The sequence below is a fragment of the Solea senegalensis genome, linkage group LG14, assembly GCF_019176455.1.
Source record: "Solea senegalensis isolate Sse05_10M linkage group LG14, IFAPA_SoseM_1, whole genome shotgun sequence".
Classification (NCBI taxonomy): domain Eukaryota; kingdom Metazoa; phylum Chordata; class Actinopteri; order Pleuronectiformes; family Soleidae; genus Solea; species Solea senegalensis.
This window is the reverse complement of record NC_058034.1, coordinates 13,427,917-13,451,434: the sequence shown is the minus strand read 5'-3', so window position 1 is coordinate 13,451,434 and position 23,518 is coordinate 13,427,917. Positions and strand designations below refer to the sequence as shown.

The 23,518-nt window shown below is 39.9% G+C and overlaps 2 protein-coding genes across 3 annotated transcripts in view; one reads left to right on the top strand and one right to left on the bottom strand.

Moving 5' to 3' along the window:
- Positions 1–2,834: 2,834 nt before the first annotated feature.
- On the top strand, positions 2,835–9,398 carry ccdc181 (coiled-coil domain containing 181). Of its 2 annotated transcripts, none has more exons than XM_044044386.1 (6): positions 2,835–4,155; positions 4,793–4,882; positions 5,212–6,156; positions 6,261–6,407; positions 6,805–6,968; positions 8,913–9,398. In XM_044044386.1, the coding sequence occupies exons 2-6, from the start codon at positions 4,796–4,798 to the stop codon at positions 9,082–9,084; spliced, it is 1,515 nt and encodes a 504-aa protein (XP_043900321.1). In that variant the 5' UTR covers positions 2,835–4,155; positions 4,793–4,795; the 3' UTR covers positions 9,085–9,398. The 2 variants fall into 2 exon arrangements, with proteins under 2 accessions (XP_043900321.1, XP_043900320.1); XM_044044385.1 differs by having other exon boundaries at positions 4,793–4,897; positions 5,215–6,156.
- A 257-nt stretch (positions 9,399–9,655) lies between these two features.
- Positions 9,656–23,518, bottom strand: part of p3h2 (prolyl 3-hydroxylase 2) — a 50,526-nt gene continuing 36,663 nt past the window's right edge. Inside the window, exons 4-15 of the mRNA XM_044044384.1 lie at positions 19,498–19,629; positions 17,931–18,058; positions 14,789–14,878; positions 14,318–14,358; positions 13,532–13,623; positions 13,277–13,404; positions 12,957–13,052; positions 12,720–12,870; positions 11,941–12,058; positions 11,770–11,845; positions 11,533–11,673; positions 9,656–10,885 (exon numbers count right to left, since the gene is read on the bottom strand). Coding sequence (XP_043900319.1) covers positions 10,793–10,885; positions 11,533–11,673; positions 11,770–11,845; positions 11,941–12,058; positions 12,720–12,870; positions 12,957–13,052; positions 13,277–13,404; positions 13,532–13,623; positions 14,318–14,358; positions 14,789–14,878; positions 17,931–18,058; positions 19,498–19,629 — 1,286 coding nt within the window. The 3' untranslated portion in view covers positions 9,656–10,792. The remainder of the gene's footprint in view (positions 10,886–11,532; positions 11,674–11,769; positions 11,846–11,940; positions 12,059–12,719; positions 12,871–12,956; positions 13,053–13,276; positions 13,405–13,531; positions 13,624–14,317; positions 14,359–14,788; positions 14,879–17,930; positions 18,059–19,497; positions 19,630–23,518) is intronic.

The following is a 23,518-nucleotide window of genomic DNA, read 5'->3' as shown; positions in this document are numbered from 1 at the left end:
GTGGCGGGAATGTGGTCTGTGTGAAAAGCAATAAAGTCTGGCAATAATCACCTATAGCTGGAGAGTCTTGAGGAAGACATCCGCTCAGGCAGTAACTGCAGCCACATTATCTCAAATATACGCAGCGGCATGGTAACGGTGAGAGAATTGAACTTTTCAGGTTCTGTAGTTCAGACCAGAAGGTGTAAAAGATATCAGTTTGCATTTTGAACTGAATATGTCATTATGTTTGTCCTTGAGCAAAGATTGTGTCACCCTGTAGTGTAATAAGGAAGAGTGGTTTAGCAGCAGGGGCACAAAAATAAAGGTTTAATTTTGGTCTTATGTGTTACATTAATTATAACTGGATAAGAAATGGGTATACATTTTAAAAGAAGGTTTTATAAAAATATGATTTCCAAATTGTTTTTAACTCTTTAAAACTTAAGAATGCCGAATGACCGTCTGGACTTTTTTGCTAATTTTAACGATAAAATGTTAAGATTTTATCCTGCAAGTACTTTTGCAAGTGCTTATCCTGCAAGTGCTTTTTAACAATTTAAAATGAAGAAAAACAAAATGTTTAATCTAGGAAGAACACTGTAGTTGTACATGTTAAATTTGAAATGTGAACAGTGTAAAACACATTTAAAAAAAGGAAACTATGTGAAATTACCGTAATAATCAAGCATTGGGATTTTTCAGATAGCACAAACCGGAGAACTAAAAGATTTATAGTATACAACTAAAAAGCCATTCAAGACCTCGCCTACAGACCTTCATATAAAGCCACAAAAGAGAAGTAAATCTTACAGGTTGCGGAGCATTCACAGGGACGAGAGCAGCAAAAATTATCATAATAAGTATCAACAATGTTTACTAGTTCAAGCCATAATATATGTCTCCTATCTTGTATCACAGAGAGCTTTTCATCTGGGACAAATAAAACGATTGAATGAGCTTTTTATGGCCCAGCAGCTTTTTTTACGGACGGCAGACCTTTCAGTCATGTGAGCATTTCATTTATTCATTGCTATAAGGATTTCAAGGGAATTTCAAGAGATATAACAAGTGTTTCTGAAAGAGACAAAAATCGGACAAAATCTCCATTAAACTCATTGTGAGGGTCTAAAGGTGGAAGTGTCTTGTATTTCTCAGACTGCTTCAAAATGTCACTTTCATTAGCATGAAATATTCACCTAAAGTCAAAGGTTGGGACATGGTGGCAAATTAAAGGGAATTCCAAAATATTGCTTTGGAAGTCAACTGAATTAACTAATGACTAATGACTAATATGGCAGTTGAACCTGTGTCAATCACACACACACACACACACATGATTTCACCGCTAAGCGAACTGCCAGTGGAAACCACATCAAAGCTACTTGATGATGACACATCCAAGGTACCAGATTGCTGTTATTTATAGGACCACTAGCGGCGCATATTTTACAGACTTGTGTCGTAATTAGTGCATGCAACCCATAGTTACGTTTGGTTGGAGGACAGTACTTGTGTGCGAAGAGCAGTGAAAGCTATAGGAGCTTTGCCTGTGCACATCACCCCACTGTCTGCCATGCCCCTCAGCCTTTTTGATGTTTTTTATCACATCACAGGAAACCAGTGAAGCGTGTGCAGCAGGAGGTGTACTTGCCCCTAATGTTTTTTTGTTTTTTTTTGCTTCTGTCAGGCACAAATGATCTTCATCATCGCAAGAAAACCAGCTTCATGAAGATACAGCTGTGTCATGAATGTAAATATCAACAGCCACACTCATTTGCAGACAGACACGCCGTTGTGTGCGTATCGCAGATGACACACTTGCACAAGCGCACTTTGCATTACCGCAATTTCACAACGGTTTGTGCTAGTGGAAAAAAATCCAATGGTTTCTGAAGCTCCCAATCGTGCTGTTGCCGGAAGCTGGCTAATCAGTGTCTTTGTCACCAGAGAGGAGAGCGTTGGCAAAATGCCTGTACATAGTTTCCATTATTTGGCCTGTGTTTGGACATTGATAAAAACTGAAAAATTTTAAAAATGTTTTTATACTGTTCACATTTCAAATTTAACATGCAAAATCTGATGTGGTGAAAAATGGGCAAAAACACTTACTCACAGGACATTTTCTGGCCCTTTTATGGTTAAAATGAGCAAAAAAGTCCAGACTGACATATTAAGGCGAAGGTGTTAAAGGGTTAAATACAACCAAAGGTTCAAAATCATTCAAATTCAAAAATTCACAGGTTAGTATGTCGTACAAAATGTGACAAAAAAGTCATAGGTAAGTATGTCGTACGAAATGTGAGAAAAAAGTTATAGGTTTGTATGTCGACGAAAATGTGAAAAAAAAGTCATACTTAAGTATGTCATTCAAAATGTGAAAAAACAGTCATACTTTAGTATGTCGTCCGAAATGTGAAAAAAAGTCATACTTTTTAGTATGTCGTCCGAAATGTGAAAAAAAGTCATACTTTAGTATGTCATCCAAAATGTGACCAAAAGTCATAGGTTAATATGTCATCAAAAACGTGAAAAAAAGTCATACTTTAGTATGTTGTCCAAATTGTGACAAAAAAGTCTTACTTAAGTATGTCGTCCAAAATGTGACAAAAAATCTATAGTATACAGTAGTATGTCGTGCAAAATCTGTTAAAAAAGTCATAGTATAATATGTCGTCCAAAATTGGTCAAAAAAGTCATAGGATAATATGTCGACCAATATCAATCAAAAAAGTCATAGTATAGTGTGTCATCCAAAATCGGTCAAAAAAGTAATAGTATAGTATGACGTCCAAAATCACTCAAAAAAGTCATAGTATAGTATATCGTCCAAAATCACTCAAAATCACAGGAGACATGAACCCCCGGCATCTCTCCAGGATGTCCCCCTCTTCCTCCTCCGGCTCCGCGGATGATTGGGAGACTCTAGTCGCCATCTCTGCCCGCTGGAAGTGGTTGCTGTTGGCTACCAGCACTGCTGTGGCCGCTGCTGCAGTCACGACTGCGGCTCCGCTCAGCGCCAGAGCAACTCGCCGGATTCGTCCGGCTGTGGATCTCCCGGCGGTCCCATGGGACACAAACCTCACCCCGGTAAACCTAGAAAACCATCTCGCTCCCGGAAACGAAGTCAGTGGCGGTCTGTGAGTGGAGGGACACTCTCTTACGCCACTTACACGCTGAAAATGTGCATTTAAACATCGTCGCGCCGAACTCTGAGCCGTTCTGTTGACTGTACAGAAAACGATGGTGGCCATCTGAAGGACAAACGGTTTACTCGACGTGTTCGACTAGCGGGTGGAAGCGTCGCATGCTAACAAACGACTATAAACATTAGAAGTTGTGTGAACGTGTGGTCGCTCGCGTCTCAACTAAAGGGGCGTGTCGAATCGCAGATGTGATTGAGGCATCACGGGGAGTGTGTTTTTTGCTGTGCTTGCGTTCAGCGCTCTACGAACAGTAAAAAGCAGCAGACTTCAACGCCCAGAATACATTGCGTCCAAAGTTACGTGTTGCGTCCAAGTGCTCATGGTTATATCTCGTAGCGTTATTCAGCATGACATGCCGTTTTCATCTTCATATTTTATTAGTTAATCTTTTAACCACGTCATCGACTTAACTTCTGATGATTTTATGAGGGTTTGTTGATGCTTGTGGCTAGTGAATAATAAATTAAAACAAGATAATATAATATAAAATGTGCTCTTATTTATGCAATTCAAATTAACATTAGGTAGCAGCAAAATGCAATTGAATATAAACAAGAATAGAGAGTGGAACAGAAACAAAGTGACAGTTAAATATAGGACAAATAAGATAATAACCTAATTTAATATCATATACAATAAACAGCGTACACAGGTCGTGTAATTATGATATCCTGAAATGATAGATAGATAGACATTTGTTAATGGTGTCGAATGGTGTTTGGCGCATGTTGCCTATCTGCGCATGCGCAATGTAGTAAAGCGTGTTGTCTGTCTCTATGACGACGGGTTCCTTAAACCTTTTAGTGCTGCAGAGGGACCAGAAGCAGATTATGTGCTCAGGTGTTGCTCCGCATACTGTGTGGACTGTGAGAAACAGTCATATGAAGAAACAGTGACCAGATAAACGTGTCTTCATGTCTTCTTTTACCGCTTTGACTCAACGCAACCGCTACACAGGAGACAACTGCTGGTGAGTTTCAATTCCGTACTAAAATAATATTTACGGCTACTAATTCTCATGTAAACCAAACGGTTGATTATTTTAAATCGTTCTGTAGTCTCTTTACTCTACCTCGGTTTTAAATAAACCAGATTGTAGTATTTTTGTGTGACACTTGCATGCCTGTGTTGCCAGAGTAAACTGCTCTCAGCTACCACAGAAACACAGATATAAAAGTGACAGTAAACAGAACCTAAATAAAAGCAGATAGTCTCACAAAACACTGCAGTGATTAACAAGAATAATATAGTTTACTTCCAAACCTGTGCTTATTTCTGTCAAATAAATAAAAATACTGTACATTTCAGAGTAACCCATATATTATATGGGCTATACCATTAACGGTGTCAGGTTGTTTAGGCTAATTCATTTTAATTTTCTTCATTAAGTCAAATGTTTTGTTTCTGTTACACACCATCACAGTATAGCAGTATAAATCTGTTGTTTATTTTTTGAGTTTGCTGCTAACCATCAAACTAACAAACAGACAGATAAACTTACTTGATATACTGTAGGTAATAATCCTGTGCCATTCTTTTGGAGCCAGTCAAAGTTGATGTTATAGTGTTTGGCAGTATAATCACACAGTGAATCTCTCTCTCTGAAGGACATGAGTGAGGTGGTTTGCACAAAGTCCCAGGAGGAGTATGAGGATGACTTTGAGAAGGATCTGGACTGGTTGATTGATGAAGAAGGCCAGAACGGGGGCCAGGTAAAAATCAACCTATGTCGTGGTTTTGTTGGATATACTGACTGCAGACCAGATGCTGAACTGGACCCTGACCCTGCTCTGTGAAAGTGTGACAGCGAGTACATGGCGTTAAATTACCTGATCTGAAACACCTCACTATTTGCCTGTGAAACCTCCTCTGTTGTCATACAGTCGGTGACATACTTTCACTGTGCCACTTTGATGCAATATTAATGAACACACTTATACATGTCTGTTATCGCAGCAGCACACCTATTACCTGTTAAGTATTGATGCTCCTCATTCATTTACATCCAGTGTCTCTTCCACCACTACAGAGCCCTGAGTACAATGACACTGAAGTGGACATTGACAAAGCACTGGAGGAGGAGGATGAGAAACTGCAAGTAATCAAACAAAAGGAGAAGCACTACAAAGACGAGAAGAAAGGTAAGAAAATGGAGGAGTTGGAAGAGGAAGAAGAGAGGTGGCCCCCACCCATGGAGCCGCTGGAGTACGACTCTGATAGAGACAGCTCTCCAAGCACTGATGACCAGACGGATGAGGAGAAAAAGTACATCCTGGAGAAGATCCAGCAGGCGAACCGTGAGCTGCAGGACCAAGAAACTCCAGATATAACCAGACGGAGGAGGCTGCATTTCAAAGAGACACTGGTGGACCTGGTGGTGCCTCCACTGCAGTTTGAGAAGGATGTAAATAGTGTTGAGGCAGAGGGAGGAAAGGAGAACAAAGACAGGCTGATGGACTCGGAGGCAGAGACTGTGTCAGGGAAGCTGTCTGAGCTGAGACTTTCTCCTCAGGAGGGAGACGATCGAACTGGACAGAGCAGTGACGGTGGGCAGGAGATGAAGGAGGGCCGAGTCCTTGTAGAAAAAGATGGGAAGTTTGACCTGGTCAGCTTGAAAGAGTTAGAGAGTCAAGGACTTCTCCCTGCCATTACAAACAACCACAGTGACCACTCACACTTCTCCCCACTGAGCCTTGTTAAGATACCCAATTCCTCCTCCTCCACCCGCTCTTCTGCTGGCTCTTCCACCATCAAGAGTGTTGACCACCTCCGAACTCCCAGACCTCCAGCACAGCCCAGGAACCGACCCAGCTCAGCCAATCACAGCCAGAGAGGCAGCCAGAGAAGAGGCAGCCAGCGACGGGTGCACTCGGCCACTGGGACGCCTTACCAGGCCACCTACACCCTCTCTCCTCAGCAGAAGGAGCTGCTGCTCAGGATCCAGGAGAGGAAGGAGAAGTTGGCCAGAGAGGTAGGTAGAGGTAACACTCTAAAACTGAAATTGCTTATACTGTATATCATATTCAATTTCCACTTGATGTACATTACTGTTGTTATCCCCCTTTACCGCGTCAGGCAGAGGAGAGGAAACGTGAGGAAGAGGAGCAGAGGAGGCAGGACAACGAGCTGGCATTCAGAGCCTGGCTGATGAGGAAAAGAGAGCAGCTTCAAGAGGAGAGAAGGATCCTCCGAGCTCAGGAGATGGAGAGGATCAGTTCTAAGGTATGGCCACAAGGGGGCCTTCTGATCTTCTAAATAATCAGTCAGTGCAATTAGAGAAATCTAAAAATTAGGACTTCAGACTGTTTCTCCTCAGTGGGAGAAACAGTATGGATGACTATAGATTTACTTCTTAAATCTATAGAGATGAATTTCCGATTAAAAATATTCAAATGAAAAGGAATATGAGTAATTCTTTGTGAAATAATTTTAAAAGGTAGGCTATTATTTTAAAATGTACTCTAATACACATGATGCAATTGTTTCTGTTCCATAGCAAATGCACAAAACTCTGCAGAAACTCAAACTTCATTCACAGATAGATTGAGGTGTTAGTGTCACATTAGGTCATAACGTTTTCATTTTAGACTCATGACTGCATTCATTTCCATTTCTCCAGAGAGACTGTGCACACAGTGACTCAGAGGAGGCTTTCAGGCTGTGGCTTCAGAGGAAGCAGGAGCAGCGGCAGAAAGAGCAGCAGCTGCTGGAGCTGAAGAAGCTGGAGGAGGACAGTGGTTTCCTCTTACACAGCCGCCAAGAGAGTGAACGTGCATTCAAACTGTGAGTTTTTACATTTTAAAGGCGACATAGACCGGAAGCTCCAATTAACGCTGCGTTTGTGTGTGTATCTGCGTCATTACCTCGTTTATGAAACCCTAAAGTTTCAGAACAACAGTTCAGCCACTGCTGAGAAAATAGTGTTGTATTGTTTTCCTGGGCTCTGCGAAGCGGATCGGCACTTCCTTAATTTGATGTCGTCATCAGAAATCCTCACCACTCCTCTCACCACCGTAGCGCCTCCTGGTGCGGCACTAGTCCGGGCACATCTGGTTGCGTACATTCAACCGCAGAAGAAGAAGAACTACTCTCGTTGTAGCTGCTGAGATGCAGAGCATCCACCCTGCCAGAGGGGGAGCTGTGTATCTGAGAGCTGGCCTATCTATTACGTCACTTCCAAGTACCTGGCCAATCACAGGACAGTGGGAAAGCTCTCGTTGGCTGGCCAATCACAACACAGTCCACATTCTGGGGGTGTGGTTTTGGTCTGAAACAGCGCGGCTGACGAGAGCGTCAGTGAGGAGATATTTTGATCGGCTCGTTTGCAGCGACTAGTAGGTTTTTAATCATGAAAACAAGTTAATATATGTAAGTAGACCTCCATAACTAACATATATGTGTGATACAAGCATTCGATGTCGCCTTTAAACAACAATGAAGTATCCCTTTAACTATTCTTAAACACTACCTTTTAAATAACTATTCATCTGTTCACCCTCACCTCACACAATTTCGATGAGTAAACTGAATTTGCTCCTGGCTTTAAGTTGAAATTTCAGTCTAGATCAGGTCCGGACTCTCTTTACACTGTTCTGAGTGGGCAAAATTAGTCCAGACAGAAAAATAAAAACTTCACCAGACGTAATACCACACAGACTGAGTCACTGAAAAGATATCTGTTATAGTCTAAAGCTGAATCAGACATTTCCAGACATGAAAGTATGACTGAAATGAAACACTGGGCACAGGCCGGCGGCACAAGCGGTCATTTGGCTGCTGAGCCACAGCTTGTTTTTGAAGTGAAAAACCAGAAGAGAAGTCGTCCTTTATGAAACTCGATAGTATAGTTAGGTTATAGGTTTTGTTTTATTTAGTATAAATACCAGAGGTGGGGGTTAGGGTAAGCTTGAATCACATGACTTGACTTGAGTCTGACTTAAGTCGCAAATTTGAGGACTTGAGCCTTGCTTGACTAACGTTAGAAAAGACTCGACTTGACACTCGTGACTTTAGACTTAGACTTGAGTAAAAGGACTTGAAATTACTTGAATTATGGAATATTTACATTTTCCCAAATATTGAGACATTACAATTTCAAAGGTTACAATTTGTTGTTTTTTAAAAACACGAAAAACATTGGGCCTTGTGTACAAACCTGGCAACCGAGCGATACCGACTTAATTCGACACATTTAAATCTCAATGTTTTTTAGCCTAATATTTGAAATGCAGTCACATGAGTTAAGTATTCAGTATTTTTTACATTTTAGGCTCTGTAGTTTTATTTTCATTTTATTGATGTTCATTATATATATGTGTCCATGAATCAGTCCTTACATTGTATGAGTAATAAGTGTTTCTGTTGCTGATAAAACTCTAGCACTTCAAGATGACTGTCTTTTCTTTTAAACATATTTAAATGTGGAACATCTGGTAAATAATCTCCATTGTCTATATTCATACGACTTGACTTATAACTTACTTGATTTAAAACAGGGACTCGACTTGACTTGCTTGATTCTAGCAAGAATGAGTCTTGACCCTAACCCTAGCTTGTGACTTACTATGTGGGACTTTAATTTCTCCCATCTCTAATAAATACTCAACAGTAAAATTAAAACGGGGATTTTACATGCATGTACCCAGACATTCACCTCAAAACGCCAACATTACATTTGTTAAATTCCAATCTTTCTCACCCAACATTCTCCCTCTTTCACATCCTCAGTTGGGTGAAACGGAAGCGGGTGGAGAAGCGAGCAGAGCAGCAGGCAGCTCGAGAGCACTCCCGCAGGCTGGTGCTGGAGGAGCGTCGAGCGCGACGCATGCGGGACCTGCAGTGCACCGTCACTGAAAACAAGCCGTTCAGATTCGGTGAGCTGCAGGCCCACCACTTCTGAATCAGAGGCTCAAAACAGGCCTGCTGAATTCACACAGAACCACCCGACAGTGAATTTGATTCTGTGTCAGTGCGACAAATCTGTTCTTATATTCATTTAACCACAGACTCAGTGTGAGGAACAAGAGACACATGTTTATTCTGTGTTCACTTGGTTTTGTTGTATACTTGCTATTTCCCTGCTGTGTTAAAAGCACATTTCTGTCAATAAGTTTACCAAAGTGACTTCTACTCAGCATGAACATACTGAAAATAAGTCAATAAATCCTTAAGGTAACATATAGGACATTGAATAAATTACTATTTGTCTGTAAATGCACTTTACTTTCAACAGATCTCTTCACAAACAGAGTTTTTAGGCTACTGTCCATCATCAGAGTATTTGAGTACATGCAGTGACTCAGTGAGGATATATTACTTTTTTGTAAGAATTTACTTTAAAAGTCTATACAGAAGTAAAATATATAGAAGACAGTAAATATGTGAGCAGTTACATTATGAAGAGATAATTCACAGAATAAATTGCTGAAAAAATAAAATGTGTGTAAGAAAAACAAATATTCACAATTGAATATAGATGGGGGGGTAGATCATTTTTTAATTTATGGGCATGGACACATACATTTTTTAGTGCCAGAGTTTTCAAAAATATCAGGGAATAATACGTTGTCTAGCTTACAAAACAACAGGATTAAGTGTCTGGTTTCTAGCTAGAAAAAAATAATAATTAATAGTTACTCTTTGCGTTTCTTTCCACTGGATTTACAGTGCACGACTCCACCGATCATCTGACTCATTGACACAAATATAAAATATAAAGACACTAAAGACCTTTCAGATAATGTATTCCTTGAAACAGGAACGATTTACATCTTTTATGAAAAAAAGTTTCTCATATTAAATGTAGACAGTTAGAACAGCAGCCTTGTGTTGGTGAAAACAAATAAATAAAAGTAACCTATGCACACATGCACGCACACACGCACGCACACACACACACACGCATGCACACGCCACACCCTCATGTCAGTGAACATGTAAACCTGTATTCTGCTCTGTGTGCTCTGAGAAGAGGAGGAGGAGGAGGGAGTGATTGATCACGAGAGGAAAAGGTGGACAAAAGTAGTGCAGAAGACAGTTTCAGGTGTGACACACAAAAGGACAGAGTGCATGATCATTAAATATTCAGCAAAAATAAAACATCTCAAAAATATATATATTTTTTTTGAATGAGTACTATTTGAGCTTCAGATACCCAAATAAAAAACAAAAAAACAGTGCACTGAGTACTTAAAAAATAATAATTACTGGCGCAGAAAGAAATAATAGCATTATGTAACAATACCATTAACAGGGATGGAATCTAATATGATTTTTGAACTACTCACCAGCGGAACTAGAGTAATTCATTTTTGTTTGTTCAGAGCATTTTGAAAAAAGGAACAAAGCAAAAACAAGGTGAATGTGGTGTTTTCTTAACTGAAGTCCGTCACTGACAAGAATGACAAAATTCAGTAAACTCAAGTACTGGTATGTAGAGAAACAGTGAATAAAAAACAAACAACATACGAGGGACACAACACAAACAATAAAATACTGATCTCACACTTCAACTTGTATAAAGATAAAAATGTCCTGATGCAAAGGTCAAACAATAAATAGTTAAAATATACAGTTTAGAATGTTTTTTGAGGGCACTTTTTCTGCTTCTACAGTTCATCTTTAGGGTTGATGTTGAGGCCCTGACCCCACACAGACTGTGTGTCCAGTGCCTGGATCACCTCGTCTGCCTGTAGTCTTTCCTAGTGAGGACAAACAAAACAACAGAAGTATGATTGAAAGTATCTAAGACGGAGCACAAGACCATGTGATACGGAAAAACTATTTAAAGTCTCCCATGAGAATTTGATTTGGGAACACAGTGGCCTTTTATTTATGCAGGAAAAATCGGGTCAGGTTTATAAAAAAGAAAGGATTTCATCACATAAGGCTCGCCACTGCCTTAACATTGAGATGCAGTTAGATGAAGAAGTTATACTGTATATAATGAAGTGAAAAAGTGTCATCTAATAAAGGACACTTTCAAGAGGGTTAGAACAAGTAATAGAAATGTTAACTGTACTTTTACAGGTATTTGTATTCTGTATTTGACCCACAAAAAAACATCTCATAACTGCTCTTTTTTAAAATGTATTTTATTGTACTGTATTATCTTTGTTGTACTGTATTATTTTTTTGACTGTTATGTAATCTTTCACATTGTCTCCTATGTGGTTTAGTGAGATTTTATATTTAAATGGAGACTTTAAGTACTGTAAGTCCAGTTCACTATATCTTTTTATCTTTTTCTTTCGTCTTTATCATTTCTGTGTATTTTATTGTGCAAAATAAATCACATCAAAGTGAAATCAAAATTCGGATGACGATTATAATTACAGCAGGTAATTACCAGTTCTCTGTAGAGTGGATCCAGGGTGAACCACATAGCCACGGCACACCTCTGCCCACTGGTGATGGCTTTCACGCCATGTGGGTTTTCACCTCCGGATGAGAAACCTACCATTCTTCCACACTTGGGCTTCACCGATGCCTGGAGAGGACAAAAGTGATTCATTTAAATTCATATTAGTAAGACAGATTCAGGTTTTCACTGTCACAGTGGTATGTCTGAGGAGGAACAGCTTACTGTGACTGTTTTGGCATCCATTTCTGTGAATATGAACTCCCCTCCTTCGAAGTTTCCATTTAGATATAAGAGTGCACTGAAAATAAAAGAAAGTGACCATTTAACATGTTTACCATGGCAACACAACAGTGGGATTATGTTTTTACTGATAATATTATCCTGGTCCAGTACCTGTAGTCTCTGTAGGTGTATGCTGGTGGCTCCTTCCAACACACATTGGCATCAGGGTCCAGCAGACAGTTGTCAGCATGAATGGGATGACTTAGGTCATTCCTGTGGTCTTGTTGGCCTGTGAAAAAACAAACAAAACAACATTATTACAGATTATTACATTTAAGCATAAATACCTTTCATTTTATTGATGTTAATACAGCAAATAATATTAATTAAGCAAGAACAAGTATTGGATCTACTCTGTCAGTGTAGAACATCTCTGTATCCCTGACTGACCCCAACTGTTTTTATTTAAGTAAAAACAAGCAAACAAATAAAACCTAAGCTCCTCAGCTGGTCTGGTGAGTGGTTTTCCATTATACAGTTCTAGCACTACTCGACTTGACTTGGTTTGGTATCAGGCACATAATTTTTCCATTACTTCAACGTGGGCAGGGTCGTCATCATAGCACAGCTGCGTGAAACTGCTGTGACATCGTTTTATAAGTGACACAGTCAACAAACACACACACCGACACAAACCCTAACCCGTCCAGCCCTCTCTGGATCCTCTCATCAGCCAACAAACGCGGGAACTTGATTTTGTGGGCAGCAGCCACGTATTCTCGGCGAGTTTGATTCCTGTATCGGACGTCACGCTCATGACTCTTGCAGTCTGTTGGTGTCACATTTTAGTGTCGGCTCAGCTCGCTTAGAACCTCACCAGAGCAGGTACCATCCCTAACAGAACTGTATGACGGAAAAGCACCACATGAATGTGTGTGTGTGAGTGTGACCTGTGATGGCTGTTCTGCACACAAGGTGTGTGTAGGAGAAGTGCAGGGTGGAGTTCAGAAGGAAGTAGGACTCGACGATGCGCCTCGCTCGCTCACTGACTTGATAGAAGAGTTGAGCGCTCCTCATGGGGACTCTGCCCTCGTAGCCATACTGTGGGGGAGAGAAAACAAAAAAAGCACTCTCATTGTTATCTGATGCTCTAGCAGAAGTGTCACTATTCCGGCAATTTTGTGTACCTGCAGGGTTTTGAGTACAGTGGCTCCTTCAAATTTTTCATTGGGTGTATGTGGAGACATCCTCCCCCTGTAACCGTCTCCACCCATGGTAACAACCTGGGACACAAGAATACTGCCATGAGTTAAGCATCGAGTACGGACTCACCTGCTGAACCTTTCTGTCGGAAAATAGTCAAGACAATCATTCTTCATAAGCCCAGTGTTTTTTTAAATCTATTACAACCAGAGGAAACTTGCACCATAATATTTATTGTTGTTCGTGACAGTTCCAGCGAATTTAAGCCCTCGTTGATTTTATCAATATTGAGTAATACTCTTACGTGTGCCAAATGTCTGAGCTCTGTGCACTCGTCCTCAGATATGACTTGATCCAGCAGCACCCGCTGGGTCCCGTTTAAGGCTGCAGAGTTCTGCACCAGCTGCACACGGTCATACAACAAGGAGCCGCCTACACACAGAACAGAACAGAACAGTGCAGCATGTTATCTCGATCACAGTGGTCAGAGAGGATTTACATGAACACTAATGTCTTAACCTTTGCAGTTTAACTCCCACTTAGCTCAGTGGAGATTTACCTTCGCTGACTTTGTGTGGAACAACAACACTGACGTCCCTCTTGTCTGAGATGGGAACATATTCCATCCAGCCGTCTGTGCTGGAGGGAATCCTGAGAGAGCAGAGAACAGAAAACAGCAACGAAAATGTAAATGTTTAACTTCAAAATGCACATGTATCACTTCGAGACAGTGAACCAAATATGTGAAAATGTTTTCAAAAACATTCCTCACATACAAAGTCAATGTGTAACTTTTTAAATTTGCTTTAAATTAAAAACAATTTGGTTTTCATAACCTTGGAATCAGGCATTAATTTGTACTTTTTACTATGTAAACAAAGAAATCTATTGTTGTAGTCCTCTGGAAATAAAAGTTGTGAATCTGGCCAGCAGATGAATTCAAGTTCAATATTTAATATTCTGTATTTCTGTTCCCTCCTAACCCCTAAGGGAAAGGTGTGGCTCTTTATCTGCTGATACTTCTGTGCTGTGTTCTCCCACTGGTCTAAATCTGTCTCCTGTTCTGTGCTGAACAGGTATTTATTGTGTTGTAAATTTTTGGATTTTTTCCACCAACAGTGGCTGTTTGTTGTGGCTGAAAATGTGAAACCATGAGAGCAGGGAATGTGAAACACATAAATCCAAAGAATCCAGAAGACGGCACAGTAGAGCGAAAGCTGTAGTTGTATAATTTACTGCAGTGTTGAAATGAAGCTTCTTTGCTATTTTGAAATGTGCATGTTATTTTGCCGATACAGAAGAACAGACAATGGAACGTTGTGGAATTATTATTTTTTTTTTTTACCTGTTTGTGTTGTTTCTTCCACCTGTGCTGCTCCAGTAATTCTACAACAAAGATAAAATGAAAAAATCTGTAATTTTGCAATTTTTGAATACGGACAAGAATACACCTGACCAGCTGATGCAATTCGACCAGCAACATTTAACAAGTATGATATGAAACACACCAGTAGGTGTCGCTGTTTAATGAGTTGACATCACTGCCAAACACCTGTTACCCTGCTGAGCGTCAGCCAGCAGCAGAGGCACACTGAGGCTGTTTACACACCCAGCAGAGAGTCTGCTCTGCATTAGCGACATGTGGACTTGAGTACTGACTTAACAATAACTGCTCATTATATTACACAACCATTTATTTTTTCCCGGGAGGGGGAAAAACGTAGTGTGGATTGGAAGGACATTCACAGTCAAACATTTATTGGCATGTTGATGATAAACAGTAACATTGGGATAAAGTTGTATTCTGCACACTCACCCCTTCAGTAAATTCCACTCCCATTGTTTCGCTGCCAATGAGAAGCAGCTCCAGCTCCTGTTTATGCCTCCGCAGGTACCAAGCTGCTTTCTGTTAACACACAAACACACACTCCTGATAAACAAAGTAGGTGTGAAAAAAAACCCAACTCATTCGTGAATTTAGCAGTGCCATGTTAAAAGTAGGGTGTGAAATCATTTTCTGGAGCATTATTTACTGTATTGCTTAAAATTCTCTTCAGACTTATATTGTAACAATGCACTGTCACAAAAAAGAAAAATGTCTGTGGAACAGATAGACCCAGTGTTTTTCGGCATCACGCTGTCTCTGGAGGTGTGGCTTCTGAGGTAAGTCTGAAGAAAGGGGCTTGGCCTTTTGAATTCAAAATGTAGCCTGCTCAAACTGTTTTTCCAGGATCTCCCACCCTAGCTTTAAGTTTAGACAAATGCCTCAAATTATTCTATACGGATGTCAGACCATTGCAACAAATTCAATGGCATTCTTTATGATAACTAATGGGGATGGCACAATACCACTTTTTCGTCTCCGATACCAATATCACAAAAACGTGATGGTTTTGGACCAATACCAATATTGTAACTCATGGCTCTACACATACCAAAAGTGATGTGCCTATGTTTAAACATTCACTATGAATATTTAACCAAATATTCTTAACTAAAGCTAATTTTGGTATTCAGCATTGTTTTCTGAAAATGGACAAACACACTTGTGCCAGTATATCCATTAACAAAGCCCATATTGGCTGATGTATCTGAATAAGTGTAAGAGTGTTATTGTAAGAAAGGAATTGTGCTGAGCGAACATATAAACATCTTTTTTTTTAATGATTTGGCATTTACAGTAACATTAAGATGACCTGAATATCAACTTAGTTAAATAATTGAAAACAAGACAATAGTCTCCTTTTTCAGAACAAAGGTTTATATTCACCCATCCCAGTTTTCCTCCTACATCCATGTGACATACAGATGTACACAGTCTGTGCTGTGTGTATTTATTTTCATTTCGTAACCTGTCTGAAGTGCAGACGATGTGTGAGTTCAGTGTTTGTAAATCTTACTGTAAATGTGTTATGACTCTACATACACCCTGTCATTTGTAATTTGTCTGTTATGTGAGAAAGGGGTTGGTGTTCGACGCCTGGATGGAACTTGAGCAGCCAATTGCATTTTGTTGTAATAGTAAAAAAAAAATCAAAGAAAAAAAAAAGCAAAGTCTTTTCTTGCATCACTCTGAACACAAACATCCCCTTCAGCGGGCACCGTGACATGAGTTTTCCTTTGCCCCCCGTTTTCCTGAAAGACCGGATTATTTGGCAGGGGAGCAGAGTGGGCCTGGCACAGAGATCTATGACTGTTTAAATGAGCTCCCTAAGGCTGGAGGCGGAGGAAACGGTCTGTGGGCCAGCAGCTGCACTGTAGCACTGTCAACTGACGGCACTGGAAAGACTTGAGGGCAAGAAAAATGTAAGCTATGAGTAAGAAAAAACTAAAAAAACTGCATGTCAGCTTCTCTTCAACTCACTCAAACACACATGCAGTGTCAACCACACACACGCCCACACATTGCCACAGCCCTGGTGGGATGTGGGAGCCTCATTCACTCTAATCAGTACCAGGATTTCTAGGAAAAAATGTTACCAAGGCTTGCATTCAAGGATTCAATAGATCCGAATTTTAAAAAAATGACTAGTCAGTGTCAAAAGTGGCTGATGACTTCACACATCTAAATTCGTCCGACATCCAGGCAAGTACACTGACTTAAAAGTACAGTGTGTAAAATTTAGCAACATTCATTGTTGAAGTTATATGTTGCAGCTGAATATCCTTCACCTCACCTGTCCCCTCCAAGTATGATGGAGAACCTATGTAGTCTTCAGTTAGCGTCAACATCTCAAAAGATGCAGTGCAGGACATGTATGAGGACAGTGAGACAGGGGTGAGGTGTGCATTTGGAGTGATGGATGGATGAGACAGATGGTACAGTGAAGATGCAGAGAGTAGAGGTAGCCAGAGAAGATGAGTTTAAATACCAGGGATCAACCGTCCAAAGAAACGGACAGTGCATAAGAGAGGTGAAGAAGAGAGTGTAGGTTTGGTGGAGTGTGTGGAGACAAGTGTCAGGGGTGATGTGTGACAGAAGGATAGCAGCAAAAGTGAAACACGATGGTGGGTAAGTTCTGCTATCATGTATGTCTTAGAGACCGTGGCACTGTCTAAAAGACAGGAGTTGGAGCTGGAGATATCAAATATGAAGATGCTGAGATTATTGTTGGTAGTGACCAGGAAGGTCAGAATTAGAAATGAGCATACTCGAGGGACAGCTCAAATTGAACGGCTTGGAAATGAAGTAAGAGTGTCAAGGTTGAGATGGTTTAGTGACATGCAGAGGAGGGATTGGGATTATATTGGACAAAGGACGTTGAAGAGGGAGCTGCCAGACAGGAAGAAGGAGACCACAGAGAAGGGTCACAAGGGATAAGACAAGATGGAGGCATATGATTTGCTGTGGTGACCCCTAATGATTTTATTTTATTTTTATTTTACCTTTATTTTACCAGGAAAGTCCCATTGAGATTAAAAACCTCTTTTCCAAGGGAGTCCTGGCCAAGAGGCAGCAAAATTGTGAACTGCATTCAATTTCTACAAAAAAGAAATTTCTCCTACAATTTACACACTGGACCTCAAAGTTATGAACACCCGACTGCATAAAAATAATGAGCATGCTTGGAAGAAGAAATAAATGTCATAAACACACCAAGTAGCAAAACTTGCCTAAAACGTCCAGCTGGATGGAGAACATATTTGAGTAAAAAGCAAACTTTATGAGGCAACTCGTGCCAAACGTAGAGAAGCAAGTTCACCCAAGAAATACAGCAAACGACACTGCTGCCTGCTGTCTTCACATTCTCCCTCAAAATCCACTTTCCTTCTCTATGTCTCTGCTTTTTATCTTCACTTCCTTTATTCTACATTCTCTTCCCACACAGAACAATGTGACACGGTAGGTAACATTAATTGCCTCCGAGGTAAAAGTTTATTGTTTGCTACACTGCTACAATCAATAGAACCGTTCATTATGCAGAGACACCCAGAGTGTTCCCAGAGCAGATCCTCACCTCTCGTGGTTTGCCGTTATATCCCAGCATCTCTCTGTAGTAATCAACGTTGTCCATCATGAACTCCTCTGCCTCGTGGAACAAAAGGTAGGTCAGAGCACACTCCAGTGCCTCCTCCAGCATATCCACTGTGGACAAAGGGACAGAAAATAAGGTCAATTCTCTCATTCTTAAATGTGTACTAATATAAGGACAAGCATGTACACACAGGTGTGTGCAAAGCATTGACATTTGGACAGTGTAACCCAAAAATTAACCTTAACTAGTTAATACCTAACGATAACATGACTCTAACCACAATTCACATGTGATCACTAACTAATCACTAATCTCAAAGGTCTGCTGTAGAGGTAGACCGATAAATAATAATTAATTATTGGCATTGGCCGTTTATTATTTAATAATAAGTTAATTAGTACTTATTTAAGTAGGTTTACACATTTGAGTTTGGAAAGTTGTCTTTTTGATGACGTTATTTGTGAGTATAATATTTAGTTTAAAGATTAATCTTTAATAATAGTATGCAGACCTTTTCAGGCTTCTACAGACAAAAAGACAGACACACACAGCTGCTATGAAATCCTGTTCACACAGATCTGCTGGTCCACGTCACATGCTTATGGGTCATTAAGTATAATCTGGTGATCTCGTAACTACATAGTTTTTCACTACAAGACTTTGTTCTCATGCCAACACTTTTGCCTTAAAGAGCTTTTCATTAATCTATTAAACAATAGAAAATGTTTTATATACACACAAGCACGCACGTATGCACGCATACGCACACACACACACACACACACACACAAACACACACACACACACACACACACACACACACACCTGAGAGCATGAACCTCAGATTTTACACACCCATATAAATGTCACTCACAGATAATATCAAATAATGTCAGTAACACATGGTGTGCAACAAACCTCAACTTCTACACGTTTTACACGATGTGGCTCACTGGTGATTGACTGCAACTCTTTGTGGTCAACAAGGATTTCTTGAGCATGCATATGAGTGCATGTGTGTGTGTGTGTGTTCTTGTTATTGTTACCTCTGTAGGACCTTTTCTAGGATAGACTCTAACCTTGTCAGGAGCAGTAGTTCCTTATGGAGACCAAAACCTGAACCTAATGAGGCACACCTCATTTCTGATGGACTGGTTTAATTTTAATTGTGGTTAGGTTAAGGTTAGGCATTAACTGGTTATAGGTACAGTTAAAGATAAAGCTGTACAAATGAATGGAAGTCAGTGCAGTGTCCTACGAAGAATAGCTGCACAAACCTGTGTGTGTACTTTTATTTCCGTCTTTGTACAACAGATAATTAGTAGTCAGATAAACAAAAATACTTTGTTGATACCATAAGTCACAGGAGAATGGCCAGACTGGTTTAAGATGATAGAAAGACAACAGTAAGTCAACTCAGTATAACAAAGGTAAATAGAAGATCATCTCTGAACATACAACATGTCAAACCTTGAAGCAGATGGGCTACAGCAGGACCTCACCGGGAACCCCTACTATCAACAAAACACATTAAAGGCTGTTTACTTACACTGGAAGTAGGCAAACTGAAGGTAATCATAATGCAGGGGCAAGTAGTTCTCCATGGTTGAGAGGCGCCCTGGTCGAGTGGCGAGGTCTCTGACACATTCATGTTCGCAGTGCAGCACCTGAGTGAAATGATCTGCAAGAAAACAGTTGAAAGTCAGGTGTAAGTTGATCAACTTTGCTCTTTACATTTGCCGTTTGGCTCCTTTGTTTTCATATTAACAATAAAGCGCACATAATTAAAATAACTGTAAATCCCATAGGAAATTCAGTAAAAATGCTTCTTCCCCACACATCAGTGGCACTGGGTTGCAGAGGATCTGTCATTTAATTTATATCCAGATGTAACAAATAACAGCCAACTGCTGAGCATACTAGTTTCTCATGTCCACAGCCATTAATTCTAGTGAGATCATTATGTGAGCTCACAATTAAATGAACTTCCACTCCCCAAAAACACCAGGGAATAATAATTATTTGTTAGCATTTCCTCTAGTTTAATGGAAACAACAGCTGATGATCACAGCATCATTATCATGATGAATGCAGTCATTTTGTTTGACTGCGGCAGAAACCGTTAATCATCTGTTTATCTGGAAAATCGCAGGCTAGTCAGAAACCCAACACGACAAGCAGCTCTTGATCAAAGCTGATACACTAATTAGCTGATAAAATATTCTGTGTGTAATACAGATTGCCACTGAACATAAGGATCTAAATCCTTATGTTCTAAATCTAAATCTAAATCCCAGCAGTTAAAAAATGAAGAAGATGCATAAAATACTAGTGAATATCTCTTGCTCCCCGTTTTCCAGTTATGCTTTTTTTTGGTTATGATTTCTTAATCAAGTGAAGTCAGCCTGAAGTCACATGATTCCTTGTTGTTGTGAAATCTATCAGGCAAACGCTGCTCTCCCCGTAGCAGTGCAGAGCGCTCACGTCTTTGTTGCTCCATCATGTGGTGATAAATCCTGGTGTTTGTTGATCCTTCAGGGAAGACAACATTCACAGGGTGCCACATATCATTTCCTTATGTCGAGCCCCATGAGGAACAGGCAGCAGCGTGGATGAGGGCTAGCATGCCTGTGTGTTATGAGCATGTATTTACAGTGAGGTCACTCTTGAGCAGCTGCAGGACTTTCCTCACTGTCAGACAATAAAGCTGTGGCCGGTTTCAGTTTCCTCTGTAGCCTCAGAGGATATAATCATGATGCGGTGTGAAAATGTGTCTGGGTCAGTGGAGCCTGGACACCAACATATTTTTTATATGAAATCATATAATTTCATCCAAGCTACAAAGCAGAATATGTTACATGCACATGTCAACACAAATACACACAATCATCACAGTCTCCACTGTGTTGTTGCTATAGAAAATAATCTTCTGACACTGACAGTAGGGAAACCAATGCCTGGTAAAAAGTAATTAGCTGTCTTTTAAATGTTATAGCAACTGGGCCATGCTTTGAAGAGACAAAATTAAGCTGCAGCTACTGCACACAGCGCGCCTCGGGTTCCAGAGAGAGAAAAAGAAGGGGTGACTTCAAAAAGAATCCTGACCAAAGTTACTGTGTAAGTGTAATCGCTTAATTATCATCTGGTCTGCAAGTGTTTCGCTGTGGCTACATGCATCTCCACATCAATCATGCATAGAGACAGTTTAAAGGGATAGGTCAGGTTTTATTGTTTTTTTTTGTGTGCTTTTTTGTCATACTGATGGTGAACCAGCCTGTGATACAGAAGCTTGAATGTGTTTAAATGTGTTTGGATTTATCCAAGTGTCACAAACTTAGCATAAGGCCAGCAGCTCCTGTGAGCTCAACTTGCTGAATAATATGATAAGATATTTAATTCATAAGCTATAGCACAGTGCTGTCAGTGCTTACTGACCTTGTACAACCACATCTATAAAACGCCTGAATTATCATTCAACAGACTTGTAAAGTACTCACGTCATGTTGTAAACAAAATAAAATAATACACTTCATGAGACGTGCGATTCGAGCTTGATATTTGAGAAACGTATTACTACATGCATGAAAATGTAGTTTATTGAAAGTAGATGGATGACAAGGCTGTGTAGAAAGTAAGAGGATCAGGTAGAAAGAGGAGGCAGTTAGGCACATGTTTATTCATGTACGTCTATAATCTTAATTACTACCCACAAAGACTTTGTGTTTTTTCAGACCAGACTGTTGTTGTTGAAGAGTGAACTTTATCGCAAAATTGTTTATTTTCGACTGCATGTGTAAAATGGCGTTGTAACTTGTCTGAATGATACATAACACATTATACAACATATGTATATATATATGTATATATATATATATATATCGTTTGACAGTCCAGGAAAACATCCAGATACAAGAGCCAGGAGAGCAATTGAAATCTGAAGATTGTAAAATATATATAAATATATATATATACTCTACACTGTACTGTAGTACATTCTAAATTTGTCAAATGGATGTTTGAAAATGTCCTGTAACTGAAAGCAGAGACTGATTCAGGTGCAAGAAAGGAAAGCAAACAAGAGAATTATACCATCATTAAAATCTGAGTGTAAGCTATTTGTAGTAAATCAAAACTCACTACTTTCCTTAGTAAACATTTGTAAAAGAAAAGATATTGAGTAAAATCACTGCGGTTAGACTATTGCCGTAAAGAAAAAAAAGGTTAAATGAGGTTAGAGAGAGAAGACACTGGAGAAAATACAGTATTTTACAATCTTCAGATTTCGATTGCTCTCCGGGCTCTTGTATCTGGATGTTTTCCTGGACTGTCAAATGTTAATAGAGCATATCTACCAAATCCAAGTGCAGCTCAGAGTTTTTAACAACAGAGAATATCATTCCATACATCTGCGCCAACTGGGGCTTGGCCAATCTCACTTGGTATTATTTCAGTTTTTTGTTTTTTGATTTTTAAGAAGCAGTGTGAAATGTATTTAAGTTCCAAGCTGCATATGCAAGTGATATATTCTGGGCAGTTTGATTGTTGACGTACAGCCTCACATAGGTTAAATCACAGCTCATATTTGGACCGGAGCTCCAGGGCAAATCCCACTGGCCCACCACGTGTCTGTCACTTTCGGGTGCACATGAGTGTGTGCTAGGACTGGACTCACTGGCCAATCATAACATGTAATCAACCCCCACCCAGTTTTCTGGTGTTGCAGCAGCAAACCTCTGCCAAAAAACGTGCCTTTGCTGAGATGAATGAAGAATGAATGCGTGTGAAGTTTTAGAGTGCGTCATTTATTTACACCTCCTAATTACCAGGAAATTCAAGTCAGCACTGACATTTTCTCATAAATCACTGTATTTCAACAGGGTGAGAGCCAAGCGATGTACAAATAATTTGAAGATTGACTGTGATTAACGGTCAATATTTGTTTATGAAGTCTTTTCGGCATTTCTGGCCTTTTTTAAAAGAAAAAAAAGTGAAAAAAAAACAAAGTTAAAGAGAGGGGGAATAATATGTAAGAAAGAGCTGAGGCCAGAATCAAACATGAACAATGTCATAATATATCTCATTATGTTTATTTGTTTTCAATTAAATCTACTGTATAAAAGGTGTTCATGGGCAATAGGGTGGTTATTTGTTACTTCCAAGAACCTGCAGTGATTTTCATCCAGTTATTTGTGTCATTTGTTTCATGAACATCCTCACTTAATCTAAAAACCTACAACTTACATCCAACACCAAGCCACTGCTGGGCAGATCTGATCACCTCGTGAGCATGAACCCCCGCAGGCTGTCTAAGCTCAGTACAGCCAGATGTGTTATTGGAACAGTCACGCTAAGTTAATAGCAACTAATCAATGTGTTTATCCAAGAGTCTTCTAAAACTCATCTGACAGGACAGGATTTGTGGAAACACTGTGAGGGCGCTGTGTTTGGTAACATGTTGTGACTTTAACATTTTGGTTTAACTTCTGAAGTTGCACAACATGCAGGAGGTGAGCAAATTCTTTCCAGCTTACATTTCATTACTGTATTTCCACAGGTTTTAAAATGAATAC